Here is a 15581-nt window from a genome sequence, read left to right on the forward strand (position 1 = left end):
AACTGCAGCTGGGAAGCTTGACATTCTCATCTAGGAGAGGAGAGAAGAGAGAGATGGAGAGAGAGACACACACACTCCCATCCCAACCAAAATTAACCTACCTGCAGGAAATTCTCGTTTACACAGGGTATTTTTTTATTAAATAATTGAGAGTTTGGTTGAAAAAGCTTTAATGTTAGATTGGATGGCAAGCAAGAACTAAGCAGTGTTTTTAACTTTTCAGAGCCCAGATTTCCAGTGACTATTTCAAAACAAGCTACCATTGTATTCTTTGACAGAGTCAAAAAGTCAGAGCTTTTCAACTACAGAATTAACTTAGTTAAACTCCTTGGTATATTTTAGATTTTTATCCCTGTCAATTCCACAGCAGGATATTAAAAACAGACCAAAAGCTTTGCTCTTCTGTAGAAGACAAAAGTTTACCCCAAAAAAAAAAAAAAAAAAAAATGCCCAGTAGAACTCATCTTCTAGTTTCTATTTTTGAAACATATGATATAGGGAATAGAACATCTACATGATGTCTTAGAATAGGTAAAGTGTTGCAAAGAGGGCAAAAATAAAGGAGATATTTGGGACTAGGGTTGTTTCGTAGAATTGTCTTCTGAGGAGTGCCAGAGAGTCACATTGACCTTGGCCTTCAGTGTGGCTCAGTAATCTGATTTCAAAATGTGAGAGTTCAAAATAGGAGACCAAAGACACTAGGTGAGGAGCTTATATCCTAGAACCATAGTGGGTCTTGTAGATAAGTGTATGGAGAGGTGATGAGAACAGAATTTAATATAGTCGTAGGAGTCTAGAGAACTGAGTTGTAGGAAGATGTCTATTGTAAACCTTCAGAAAAGTGGAGTGCCTAAAGTGAATAAGGTCTGTGTCTGTGATAAGAATAAGTGAAATGATATGTGGATCTCCTAATAACACTGCTCTTTCATAGGGCACCATTGCTTAGTGTCCTTTAGCTCTTTTTGCAAATGAAGTTTTGCCATTTCTATACTTGTTTACCTCATATCTCTAATGACAACAAAAGCACAGTGCTCTTTTTATCCTCCAAATGTTTCACTTGACCCACTTTATTCCATTGTAGGTCTTAGTTTCTCGTACCTTCTATTCCTGAAGAATCTTTCTTTGTCCTCCATTAACAATAACTTTTAGAAACCTGTAACAAAAATTTCTCTATCTCCCTGGCATGACACTCCTTTAAGGTACTTTCTGATCTACAACTATTATCATTTGATTCCTTAATGATTTTTTAACCGATTTTATGTCCTTTTGTTCACAGTATGGTAAGATATGGAAATTTTTTAAAGGTAGAAGGGATGCATATACATTCATTCTTTATTTCCCCTCTTCTTGTTTGCATTTCAGAGGAAAGACAACTATACATATGTACACACAGATACACTGATAGTAACTTTAATATTTAACATAATCTGAAATGTTCAACAATTTCAGTTTTGCTAGCTTTAGAGAGTTCTTGGAGTTGGCAGTTTGCCACATTCACATGTTCTCACATCACTGCATTCAGAAGCTAAGAATACCAAGCTGGCAGCTTCTGCACAGAGGGTAAAGATAAAACAGAAAGGAGTCTAACTTTGCAGCTACATTACCTGGGAGTTGCTGCTGATGTCTTTTCCACAAATGTCCAAGTTTGTCAAAGCCCAGTAAATCTTAGAAAGTTTATTTTCCTTGTAGCATCTGTGTTTTATAATGGGTCTTTTAATTTGTTTTTACTTTGTCTGCAGGGATTTCTTTTGTCCGGAGTTTTCAGACTCTGTCTTTTTTTTTTTTTCCTGTGGAAGTGAGTCTGTTAATGATGACTGGTTTGGGAATATGCCTCTCTGCAAAGCTGACCTGACAAGCTGTTCCTCCAGCGCGGCAACAAAGCCCATTGTTATTTTCTCTGTTCACTTTTATCCTCAACTTAATCCAGTTTTCCTCTGTGTTTTTATAGTGTAAAATGTCTGGGAAAACATAATATAGGACAAAGCATGAGTAAGGTGGCATTTTGAAGTTAGCAAAACTTTTAGTAAACAGATCACACCACGTCATTCTCATATATGCAGACAGTGGAACTATGTGTTAGTATGGAGATGGAGAGTTTGTGTTCCCCAAAGTACAACGTGCCTATAGATATCCTTTATCCAAAAGATAACAGAAAAAAAAAGAGCACAAGAAGTTGTTTTCATAATTCCTTTTTTTTTTTTTTAATTGCAAACTTTTAGAAGATAAACACAGAAAGTCAGTGGTTGAATCCCAAAGTGAATGGTTCTGGTTTAATGGCTTTGTATTATAACATTAAAAACAATAATAGCAGTAAACAAAAAACTGAAAACAGAACAAAACAAGACATCATAGCTTTAAACATCAAGGGATGTTTTAAAAATTCTGATTTTTAAATAATTTTATGTCCCCAAATAGAATTCCTGCTTTAACTTATTGAGAAACCATTTTATTGGAACTTGGAATTTCTTCCCCCCAAGAGAACTCTATCTATCATGGGGACTGGTAAACCTCTAAAGGATCAAAGCTCTAGTGGATTTGGATAAAGACCCAAAAGCCTGAGGCTTATGCAAGTTTATCTATATAGAGTAAGCCCAAAAAACTGGGATGAGAGTCTTAGATGAGCTTATTTTCTCATGAGATTTTTGGGACTTCCTCTGTCTGCTTGTGCCAGAAATACTGTGAGAATATTCATTCTCATGGCATTTGTCACTTACAGGTCTCCTCTTAGCTGGAATTTGAAAGTATAATGGTGTGTGAAATATTTTATGTATCTCAAGACTTCATGCAGTCCACTACCAAAACTGCACTTAAATAACCTCTGTTCTTTTTCATTGTACTCATGCAATAAATGAAAAAATAGAAGAGTATAGTAAAGAAGGGTTAGTGAAGGTGATACCTTGTAACTCTCTTCATAGATCTCAGAAATATTATTTGTATCTTATGTATTTCTGAGAGGTGGAGCAAAGAAAAAGAATAGCGATAGACTTCATCCAGGTCCAAGGCCGACACTGCAGGGTTCTTCCTGCTGAACTTCTTCATACTAAGAGGCTTGAGATTTAATGAAGAATTCTGGCTTGAAAATTTAGGCTTGATATAACCACATGGAAATGTCTAAAGATCTATTTTTAAAGTTATCAAGTCTAACCTCCTAGTCCAGTGAACATGAGACTGAGCAGAATAGTGAAAGCTGCAGACTCCAGTCATCTGGCAACCTTCTGAAGTACTGAGTCCCCTCCAGAATTATTTTTTCTATAGATCATAGGGCCATATTTTTCTCTATGTCCTGGATATGGAAATAAATACATTTCCTTCATTCGGCAAACATTTATTGAGCTATTTGCTGTTGATAACTTGTAAGACACTATCCTCAGGAGTCCAGGCATTTTGGTGGAGTCTTCAGTATTGTGAAGGATAAATCTGGAGGTTTGTTAGATTCTAGCTGCATTTTCAAAGAAAATCCAAGACAGAATAAATAGTGTAAAATCATTTATAACCAAAGATTTTAACAATAGGTCCTGGAATAAAGGATTGTTAGGCTGTTTTGTGTAGTTATTTCATTTGTTTCTTTAATGTGTATTATTTATATGTCTGTGTCAGCTATTGAGATTTCTTGTCTAAGCTAGCTCTTTGATTTTACTAACTTCTGATGTTATTTATACATCTCTCCTCCCTTATTTTCTACTAGAAAAGCAAAATAAGAAGATATTCTCTCCTTTATGCTCAAAATTTGTATACCTTTTCTCCCTTTTTAAGTTGTCCTTTAAAACAGTAATAAAAGTGACTCCTTCCTTTTTGTTCCTGAGTCATTTTTCAGATGTATTTATTAGCATGGTTTTCTCCCATTTTTCATTTTTTGTTAATATGTCTTTCTGTACCATTATATTATGAACTCTTTGAAAGTCCCTTGGACTTACTTCTTCAGAATCTAGAACAAGGCCTGATACCAATAAGCCTCCAAAAGTGTGAAGTGACAGAGCGAAGGTTGAATGAAACTTTTGCTTGGCACAGTATGTCATCTTTGTTAATGTCTTCTTTTCAGTGTCAGTCTTTAAATCTTTGTTTTCTGTCTGTTACCTTGATTTTTATCCTATCAGCAGTCCCTTTGCTTATTCCTTAAACTCTGACTTTTCCACCTCACTACTGAAGCTACGCTATTGAAGACTATTAGAGTTAGTAGCTTTTTCTCTGAGTTTTGTCTTCTTAGATCTTGGCCTTACTGACCATTTTATTAATATACCCATTGTTTCATTAAAGCTGTGTTTATAAGTTGCTAGCCATATCCATTAATATGTAAGACAGACACCACCCCTGTGAACATGAACATGAATGTAAAACCTATACAACTTATTTTACCCTCTCAGATGTGCTGGTTTCAAATGGACTCTGCAGCATAAACACAGGTTGAGAAGGATAGATCTGAAGTTCTTTGTTTGCTATCCTGAGGTTGTCCTTTATCCTGGTGAGAGAGTGAAACATTTTAAGTCGTGCCTAGCTAAACCACAGATTTGGAACTTCTTAATGAATCACTTCATTTTCCTAGACCACTCCTTTTATCTGTCAAATTCAATGACTTCAACATCTATACTGTTCCCTTTCTGAAGAACTTAACCTAAGTTCCTACTCCTCTGGCTCAGTTGAGAGGTCCTCCTAAAACTGAAGTATTTTATCTGCGATGGTTAGAGATTCCTCACTACTCCTCCCATAATGGCATCCGTTTAGACCACGCTTCCCTCATACTATCCTTGATGCCCAGAATATTCCTTCTCTCCTACCCTTATCTATATTTTGTCCGATTTTCAAAGTCTAGATCATATCCCATTTGCCCTTTTCCTTTAGCCCTTTTCCAAATAAAGGTGTTCGCACGTCTCCTTATCTTTAGTTCTAGGCAGTTAGCACTTAATGATTCCTGTTGGTGCCTGTTAGACTGTAAGCTTCACGGTAACAAGGAAAACAGTCCCTTACAGTGTTATCTTAGGCTAAGGCACTCAACAAATATTTGTTTACTAGTTGTGAAATATATATGATATACCTTAATTTTCACCAGCTTGTGACATAAAGTTGCAGTCTGATTTCAAATTCAAATTAATATTAGCATAGTTGTCTAATAGCAATTTTATAATTATCTACATCAATTTTGGCCTTGAGAGTGTGATAATAAATTACTTTGAATGGCTTGACTATAAAGCAGTTATTCTCATATTCTTCCACAAATATGGTATTTTAATGTGATTTCCCTCTTCATATTTTCTACAAGATTCTATGTTGTAGCCTAAATCATCTTGTATGTATTGTGAATTCTGTCTTTTGTTATTCCTGCAACAGGTATAGATGGCTTCTGTTAACTTTAATGTGTATTCTGAATTGGAAATTGAGGAGATAGAGAACGATTTATTTTATTTGCATGAATTTCTTATCTTTCCCTGTGTTTTACAAAAGAGACATTTATCAGAGTTTAACTTGATAATTCTATAGAGTAATATAAAAAGATAGATTTGTGTCCAAGGAAGAAGTAACATATGGTTAAACCATTATCCTAATTCTGAAGCCACCGTCATCTTGTTATGATTTTTTAGAAAGGCACTTTTGACTTTTTACTACCTCTCAGGCTACCATTAGCTTCTGTGTGGTAGTTCTCCCTCTATCCTGAATCCATGCTATTTTTAAAGCAGATGTCTTTTAGGATGTGTTTCAGAAATAAGATATTAATTAGGGCTTTTGGGGGGGATTCTTTTGTTGTGTGCATAAATTTGTCAGCTTAATTCGAATTAGTAAAAACAATTATATGTGTATTTACTGTGGTTATCATTTTTTAAATGCCTTATCTATTGCTAACCACATAAATGGAGTTGATAATTTTTATCAACAGTCAAGAACAGTGATATAAAATGAACATTAGATCAATAAGAAGTTTTTTGCATGAAAGAGTTGTTGGTTTACAGGCACTGGCTTACTCCGTAACACAGAAAATGAGGTAATTTTTATACTTTCTCTATAAACCCATCAATTAATAAGACTCACTAGAAAACTACAGTAATTGAGAAAATGTGGTATTACTGAAAGGCTACATAGATCAATGGAACACATAGATCAATCCAGAAATAGACCCACAGGTATATGGTCAGTTGGTTTTTGACAAACATGGAAAGGCAATTAAAGGAAAAAGGATAATCTTTTTAGCAAATGGTGATGGAACAATTACACATCTATGTTTTAAAAAAAAGAACACAATGAACCTCAACTCTCACTACATACACAAAAATGAGCGAAAAATAAATCAAAGTTTGCTTTTCCCCTGTCAAATCAACATTGCACTGAAAGTTCTAGGTAGGTCAGTGAGGCAAAAAAAAAAAAAAAAAAAAAAAAAAGTCATCTAGACTGGAAAGGAAGAAGTAAAACTATCTCTTTTTTGAGGATGACGTAATTATGTGTGTAGAAAATCCTCAGGAATCCAGAAGAAATTACTAGAACTAAGAAATGAGTTCAGCAAAGTTGTAGGATGCAAGATCAGTATACAAAAGTTACCTATATTTCTATACATTAGCAATGAATAATCTGAAACATGAAATTAAGAAAACAATTCCATTTTCAAATTGCATGAAAAAGAATGAAATAATTAGTAGTAAGTTAACCAAAGAAGTATAAAACTTGTACCCTGGCCGGGCGCGGTGGCTCAAGCCTGTAATCCCAGCACTTTGGGAGGCCGAGACGGGTGGATCACGAGGTCAGGAGATCGAGACCATCCTGGCTAACACGGTGAAACCCCGTCTCTACTAAAAAATACAAAAAACTAGCCGGGCGATGTGGCGGACGCCTCTAGTCCCAGCTACTTGGGAGGCTGAGGCAGGAGAATGGCGTGAACCCGGGAGGCGGAGCTTGCAGTGAGCTGAGATCCAGCCACTGCACTCCAGCCTGGGCGACAGAGTGAGACTCCGTCTCAAAAAAAATAAAAAAACAAAACAAACAAAAAAAAACAAACTTGTACCCTGAAAACTACAGAGCAACATTGAAAGAAATTTGAGAATACCTAGGTAAATGGAAAGGCATCCTAAGTTATTGGATTAAAAGACATATTATTGTTAAAATGGCAGTATTCCCCAAATTATCTCCAGATTAAATGTAATCCCTATGAAAAGCCCAGCTGGCTTTTGTTTAGAAATTGACAAGGTATGGGGGAACTAGCAGATTGTGTTGGATGTGAGGACCTAAGTAGGGCAACAAACCACCTGAACTGTCTTTAGAAAGATAAGGAATTCAGCCCTAATTCCCAAAGACTGAAATATGTTAATAATTAAGTCACACTTGGTATTACCAGAATACTTCTTTTTTGTTTGTTTGTTTAGAGACAGGGTCTCTGTATGCCACCCGGGCTTGGAGCGCAGGGGTGCTGTCATATTTCACTGTAACCTTGAATTTCTGGACTCAAGTAATCCTCTTGCCTCAGCCTTGAGCAGCTAGGATGACAGGCGTGTACTACAATACTCAGCTAATTTTTGATATTTTTTGTAGAGATGGGGTCTCACTATGTTGCCCAGGCTGGCCTCAAACTCGTGGCCTCCTGCCTTGGCCTCCCAAAGTGCTGGGATTGCAGGCATGAGCCATCCAGCTCTCCAAGAATAGTTTAGTTTCTTCTCATCCACATAATTGTAATTCTCTTGGCATCAATTCTACCTTTGATGCCTTTTTTTTTTTTTTTTTTTCTTTTGAGATGGAGTCTCGCTGTGTCGACCAGGCTGGAGTACAGTGGCGCGATCTTCACTCACTGCAAGCTCCGCCTCCCGGGTTCACACCATTCTCCTGCCTCAGCCTCCCGAGTAGCTGGGACTACAGGCGCCCGCCACCGTGCCTGGCTAAGTTTTGTATTTTTAGTAGAGACGGGGTTTCACCATGTTAACCAGGATGGTCTTGATCTCCTGACCTCGTGATCTGCCTGTCTCGGCCTCCCAAAGTGCTGGGATTACAGACGTGAGCCACTGCACGCGGCCCCTTTGATGCCTTTCTTAAATGATTACTGGAGTCAGTGAAAACCCTATCAGAGATAGGAAACTTCCCTCAGTGATGCTTTTCTTTATTTTTCTCTTTGTAGGAAAACTGAACAGCCAAGACTCCTATAACAATTTTACCAACAACAACCCTGGCAACCCTCGACTCTCTCCTCTCCCCAGCTTGATGGTAGTGATGCCTCTTGCACAAATCAAGCAGCCAATGACATTGGGGACCATCACCAAACGAACAGGGTAAGGCTTCAGGCTTGGTGCTTTCTTAACAGCTGTTTTATAGGGTTGAATGAATAAAAATAAAACATACTTTTTCTTTGTGTGGTTTTTGTTATGTTCTTCATTTCCAGCTCAAATGAGACTTAATGGCATCAGATTAAGTACAAAGCATAAAACTTGCACAAACATACTTGCACACAACCATGTATACACACATCCATCGAGAAAACAAAGCAGTGACAAGCTGTGAAAACTAGTATTGGCTAATCAAAAACAGATCCATCTACTTCGTCTTACCCTTACTGCCTTGTGGCTTTGCCTGCAAGTACAGTTTCATTTTCCTGGATCTTTCGGGATTTGAAATGACTCCCAAATTTTGACAGATACAAATACGGAGAGAACCTTAGATGACAACCGTCTTTTTAATACTTTGAAAAAAATCATCTCTATTGAGATATAATTTACATATAATAATCTGTCGTTAGTGTTAGGACAATGTGATGTTATTGGTAGTTTTCAAAGCCAGTGCACTAAGATTTTGGCTTTATTAAGATTGGTCATTAACTTCCTTAAAGACTTTCGATGACTCACTTGATTTATTTTTGCTTATTTTAGCAATTTGCTACCCCTTAGGAATATAAGATTATCACTTCATTAGGTTCCTGAAAATAAACTGCTAGGTCTAAGATATTATTAGATATTCAATTGTATGTTAACACTGGAAATCCATTTTATATCAGAAAATGTGTATGTTTATAGGCAAATTACTTGTTTTCCATAGTGAGCAATGCTGAAGTTTAACCTAATTTGAAATGGAACAATGTTTTTACATTTCTGTATTAAAGTAGTCAGGCAAAAACCCTGTCTGGCCTCAAACAGTCCTCAAGTTCTTTCCAATGAAAGGAATATATTAAATTATTTGGCTGCTATGTCAATATATCTTAATTTTGTTGTGTTCAGTATTAATGTGTTTACAGAGGTCACTTTTGTGAGAAGAAATACTCAGTAGTCTCAGGGATAAGGCCTTTGACCTCCAGGTATCACCATAACATAGAAACTGACCTTGTAGCTAGGTGGAGTGGTGTTTGTATATAGGGAGATCCTGTTGCTGCATGCAGACATAAAATTGAGTCTGTGGCATTTGCTGTATTTTTTAGCAAAACTTCATCCCAAATCAGACATGTTAAGGCACCAATAATTTGGCCTGTATATCTTTTTAATTTTTTTCAACTTTTTAACTCCTTGGGTCCAACAAAAGTATAATCTTAAGTTGGATTTCAACTTTCTCTTCCTCTGTTAGTTTATTTTAAAATAAGTTAAGAATAATAGCTGTGAATAGTAAAGAGGTTATGTCCTTTATATTGACAATTAGGTTATTTTTTCATTGTATATTGCATTCCTGTGATGTAGAATAAAAAATGGGACTAAATCTGGAATCATAACTTTAAAGTTTCTTTTTTACTTACTGAAGTTAGTCAGTACATAACTGTATCATCTTGATTCACTCCAGCATTGTACAGTTCTCCAAAGTACTTACAGATTTTAGCCTGTCTTTCCTGAATCTAAGTGAAACCATCCTCAAAATTGTTTCTCTGTATTTTAATTTTATATTCAGAGTGAGGGAAATTTAAGAAGGTTCAAAAGGCTCCTGGAATCATAAAAGCATATTCTAGTGCTTTGTTTCTGGTGTGTGTTTATTTAATTTTAACATAAGAGCTGTCCTGTTTTATAATGCAAAGAATTAGCTCTCTTTTTCTAATGAGCTTCTCCAAATATATCTCTGAAATAGTAACTGAAGTTTAGTGCATAAAATGATATGATGTTAGAATTTAATTCATAATATTTATGGAGAGGGATAGGAATTGAGTCTACTTTTTTATGTAGTACTTGAAATTTTCCATAAGGAGATAAAATCTCTTGCTCTCTTTCTCTCTGTCTCCCTCTTACTACTGCATTTCTCTCTACACTAAGATGAATAGAAACTGTTAGTCATTTGGTGTCCTCCTGTGTTACCACACATTATGAATTTAGATAAAATTCTTATGTTTCCTTTTCTTATAAAAATTTGCTCTCTGTTCTCAGATTTTTGGAGCATTCTGTTGTATTATGAACAATTTAATTATTAATAAGGGAAGTGTTATCAATTTGAGTTATTTTATATGCTTTGAAACAAATGTTAGTTAAGATACTTGTATCGGCCGGGCGCGGTGGCTCAAGCCTGTAATCCCAGCACTTTGGGAGGCCGAGACGGGCGGATCACGAGGTCAGGAGATCGAGACCATCCTGGCTAACACCGTGAAACCCCGTCTCTACTAAAAATACAAAAAACTAGCCGGGCGAGGTGGCGGGCGCCTGTAGTCCCAGCTACTCCGGAGGCTGAGGCAGGAGAATGGCGTAAACCCGGGAGGCGGAGCTTGCAGTGAGCTGAGATCCAGCCACTGCACTCCAGCCCGGGCTACAGAGCAAGACTCCATCTCAAAAAAAAAAAAAAAAAAGATACTTGTATCATATTATTTACTAGGCTTTGTATCTCAATTCATACCATTCCATTTCTGCCATGGTTTCAAATTCTTTTTAGCATGCCTTGTATTGAAGTGTTCAGAGAGAATAATAGATACTTGTCACACAATGAGTACTAGGTTTTAATTTATTTGTGACATAGTTTCAGACTTACAGAAATGTTCCAAGACTATCCAAAGGAATTCTTGTATACCCCAATTCCCCAATTTTTTTTTTTTTTTTTTTTTTTTTTTGACATAGTCTTGCTCTGTCTCCCAGGCTGGAGTGCAGTAGTGTGATCTCGGCTCACTGCAACCTCCTCTGCTTCCCTGGTTCAAGCAATTCTCCTGCTTCAGCCTCCCTAGTAGCTGGGATTACAGGTGTGCACCACCACACCCAGCTCATTTTGCCATGTTGGCCAGGCTGGTCTCGAATTCCTGACCTCAAGTGATCCACCTGCCTTGGCCTCCCAAAGTGCTAGTTTTATAGGCATGAGCCACCACGCCCGGCCCCAAATGTTAATAGATCAACTTATTTGCTTTATCATTCATATTCTCTCCCTCTGCCTGAATATACACTAACACGCCATTCACGTTCTCTCCCTCTGCCTGTGTATACACTAACATGTTACGTTTTTCCTAATTGTCTTACAATAAGTTGCAGACTTAGTATACCCTTATTCCTACATACTTCAATGTGTAATTTCTAAAGGCATGGACATTCTCTTATATAACTGTAGTACATTTATCAGAAGAAGTGATCTTGAACGTATTTGATTAGTTTTTTTAATTCCACATAATTGTTGTCTACAATGAATTTTCTACTTGTAGCATAGCTTTAGTGTACTACAAATTACCCAACCTACTATTCCTTTTTTGTCTTGCCATCTACTATTTTTTATCCCTTCCTATTAATATAGAGTCCAGTAACTGATAAGACTTTGATGATAGTGGTCAATCATAACTTATACTTGACTGTTGCTAGATGACAAGATTCAATATCCTTAAGCCAGAGGTCCCCAACCCCTGGGCCACAGACTGGTACCAGTCCCTGGCCTGTTAGGAACTGAGCCGCACAGCAGGGGGTGAACAACAGGTGAGTGAGCATCACCGCCTGAGCTCTGCCTCCTGTCAGATCAGTGGCAGCTTTAGATTCTCGTAAGAGTGCAAACCCTATTGTTGTGAACTACACATGCGAGGGACCTAGGTTGCACGCTCCTTATGAGAATCTAATGCCTCATGATCTGAGGTGACACTTCCATGAAACCTGTTCCTGGTGTCACAAAGGTTGGGGAACGCTCCTTTAGCCACTCTCTGAAGAGTTTGTTGATTATACTTGGAAACTACTATTGACTTTTCTGATCATTCTTTTACTATAAGTTATCCAAACATTTAATCATAAAGTTTTCAGAATATAATATATGATTTTATTATCTTAAAATTTAACATTTTCACTAAAATACATGTATTTTGCCTTGTTAAAAGTAATATTTGATTTGTGAGAACCAAATATATTCTGTGAATTTTCATTTTTGCCATATGCTGAGTTTTGAAGCAGATCTCAGACAATATTTCATCCCATTAGCTTTTATCGTATTAGATTTTAAAGCCTATATTTATTTTATTAAATTTTTTTTTACTATGACAAATTCTTAAGACTGGAGTTAGCTAATTTCCATTAATTATTGACATTAAATTTTACTGTATTTGCTGAGAAATCTGATGGCTCCATTAACGTCACCAGGGTGATGAGCACATGAGAGTTTTCATTTTCCGTGTCTCTTTTTATTCTGTAAATTCTCATTTCCTCAAGCTTTGATTTTATAAAATTCTTTTCCCAGTATTTTTAAAATAAAATCAACAAGAAGTATGTGACATGGCTTATGTAGAAAGAGAACCCAGAGTGACCCACTTATAGACAGGTAAATTATATTCTGTTTTCAATATACCTGATAATGTAGTTGGTAAAATTATGTACTTAGGTTAGATAAGTTTCCACTTGGTCTATGTCCGAAGTATTTTGCACATAGTCATAAAATAACCATAAAGTGTTATATTTCTAAAGTAGAGATTTCTAAAGATTTCTAGGATCCAGTAATTAAATATCCAAATTGAGATAGAAGCCTCAACTTAAACCTTAAGGGGACAAATCGTGTGTTTACCATATTCAACATCTGCCTTCTTATGTTTGCAAATACATATGCCTGAAAGCCTGTGCAGTGTCAGGGACCATCTGTCTCACTGCAAGACGTACATGAGGCCAGTAGAGCTACAAATAGCAGAAGACAGATGTATTTACACCTTCTTGTTCAGTACCTTGAAGCAGCACTTGGAGGTAGTAAGGCCTGTTTTGGCAACAGCTGCTGCTTAACTCTATGACAGTATACATTGATGGAGGTAAAAGAAGTGTTGGAAATTATTTGGCTCCAATAATCACCCATTCAACCAGGCTCTGTTTTCTTTCAGTTTAAGACTGGAGGTTTAAAAAGACCAGGTTATCACATCCATCATGTTCTTATCATATATAAGTAAGAATAGTTCTCCTAATCTTTTACAAGTGAAATTAGGTGCTAAGAGGTTGCTCCATATCTTGGATGTTAGGTTTTTGTAGTAGGGATTTATTAGCAGCATTTCATAGATGTTTGGCATTATCAAGTGAGTGATCAAGTTTTAAAAAATATTTTCTATGTAACGATTCACAAAAAAAGTTCATCAATGAGCTTACTTTTATCTGCTTAGATCTAAAATTATTTATATATACAAATTATTTCATGGACACAGGCAAAGAACAGTAAATTTCGAAAGGAAGTCATGATAGGTAGTTCCATGGGAATAAAAAATACTAAAATTGAAAATGAAGTTACTTCCTTGCTCGTACTAGGTAGACCACTTTTTGTGAAGTAAACATGGGATGATTTGCTCTCTCGTAGGTTTCCTTTTCCTTAAATGGAAGTAGCTCCTAATTTCTTTCCCCTCCCCATCTTTATATTTACTCATTTCTTTTCTTTCTTTTTTTTTTTTTTTTTTTGAGACAGAGTCTTGCTCTGTCAGCCAGGCTGGAGTGCAGTGGTGTGTGATCTCCGCCCACTGCAACCTCTGCCTCCTGGGCTCAAGTGATTCTCTTGCCTCAGCCTCCCAAGTAGCTGGGACTACAGGTGGGTGTGCACCACCATGCCTGGCTAATTTTTGTATTTTTTGTAGAGATTGGGTTTCTCTATGTTTCCCAAGCTGGTCTTGAACTCCTGGTCTTAAGTGATCCAACTGCCTCACCCTTCCAAAGTGCTGGGATTATAGGCATGAACCACCACGCCCGGCCATGTATATTCATTTCTTTGTGACCATTTAGGTGGTTATTAGGACCTTTGAGATGCACCCTGTAGAGGTAGGTTAAGTAATTTAGTGGAAAAAATATTGAATTAGGAGTCTGAGGCCCTGGCTTCTTCTCATCTGGGTTCTACCACCTATTTGCTAGTGTGTCCTAGGTAAATTTCTTCACCTGAAAAAAAAGTTTATATATATGGATTATAATCTTTTATTCGTATCATGTATGAGTTTCTACCAGTTCTTCGATCCCATTTCTGAGTCTCAGGACTGTTGAGCAGCTGTAAGCCAGTGCTGATGAGCACAGGCCCCACTTAGAAAGCATAGATGCTTTTAAATGATATTAAATGGAAGCATTAAATAGCATTTAATCAGACACATCCAGTTGATATTTGTAGACCAAATCTACCATCAGACTTGGCTATGCAAGTAAATGATTTTGGCATATGCTAGGCCTTGCAGAAGTTCTATTCCTTATTTTAATTCAGTTAGGTACACCTTGGCTTATTTACACAGTTTGGCCTGAGCCCTAAACTTTATAGGCAAAGTTTGGAGAATTAAATTGGAAATATTTGGAGAAAGACCCACCAGATAGAGATATAATAGCTTGGGTAATTCCCCACCTCATGTCTCTGCCTTATGTAACTACCAGTTCTTCATAACTAAGCAATGTATGTTCGGTTCCAGATATTAAATAATGGACAACGTATTTTCATTGGAATATATATGAATGTGACTACATATGCAGTATATTTAACATAGTTTGAGTTCCAATTTTTCTGCTAAATCAGTGGAGTACTTAAACCACACCATAGTTCATTGCATGTTATCATAAATCTGGGAATGTTTTTTGGATGATGTCTACTATATACTATATATGTGTGTATGTGTATCTCTCTCTCTCTCTCTCTTTTTTTTTTTTTTTTTTGATATGGAGTTTCCTTGCTCTGTAGCCCAGGCTGGAGAGCAGTAGCATGATCTCAGCTCACTGCAAGCTCCACCTCCCAGGTTCACGCCATTCTCCTGCCACAGCCTCCCAAGTAGCTGGGACTACAGGCACCCGCCACCATGCCCGACTAATTTTTTTGTATTTTTAGTAGAGATGGGGTTTCACCATGTTAGCCAGGATGGTCTTGATCTCTTGACCTCGTGATACACCTGCCTCAGCCTCCCAAAGTGTTGGGATTACAGGCGTGAGCCACCATACCTGGCCTATACCATAGTTTTAAAAGTCAGCAGGCATAAATTTCTACAGAAGTTTGACATTTATGTTATGTTAATCTCTTTTTTTGCCACATATTTTAACATTATCAATGTTTTAACATTATCAATGTTTTTTTTCCTAATGAAAAGTCACCCAGGCTCAAGTGTAGTAGTGTGATTGTAGTTTGCTGTATCTTCAAACTCCTGGGCTCAAGTGATCATCCTGCTTCAACCTCCTGAGTAGCTGGCACTACAGGCAAATGTCACCGCACCCGGCTAATTTTTTTAAATGTTTTGTAGAGATGAGGTCTTGCTATATTGCCCAGGCTAGTCTTGAACTCCTACC

General features: G+C 36.9%; 1 protein-coding gene across 15 annotated transcripts in view; it reads left to right on the forward strand.

The window, feature by feature from the left end:
- LOC105476856 (BCAS3 microtubule associated cell migration factor) overlaps positions 1-15581 on the forward strand; it is a 710244-nt gene that overhangs the window by 321295 nt on the left and 373368 nt on the right. For all 15 annotated transcript variants that reach the window (XM_071082810.1, XM_071082809.1, XM_071082814.1 and 12 more), the window contains exon 16: positions 8084-8234. In XM_071082810.1, coding sequence (XP_070938911.1) covers positions 8084-8234 — 151 coding nt within the window. The remainder of the gene's footprint in view (positions 1-8083; positions 8235-15581) is intronic.

The sequence above is a fragment of the Macaca nemestrina genome, chromosome 17 (assembly GCF_043159975.1).
Source record: "Macaca nemestrina isolate mMacNem1 chromosome 17, mMacNem.hap1, whole genome shotgun sequence".
Classification (NCBI taxonomy): domain Eukaryota; kingdom Metazoa; phylum Chordata; class Mammalia; order Primates; family Cercopithecidae; genus Macaca; species Macaca nemestrina.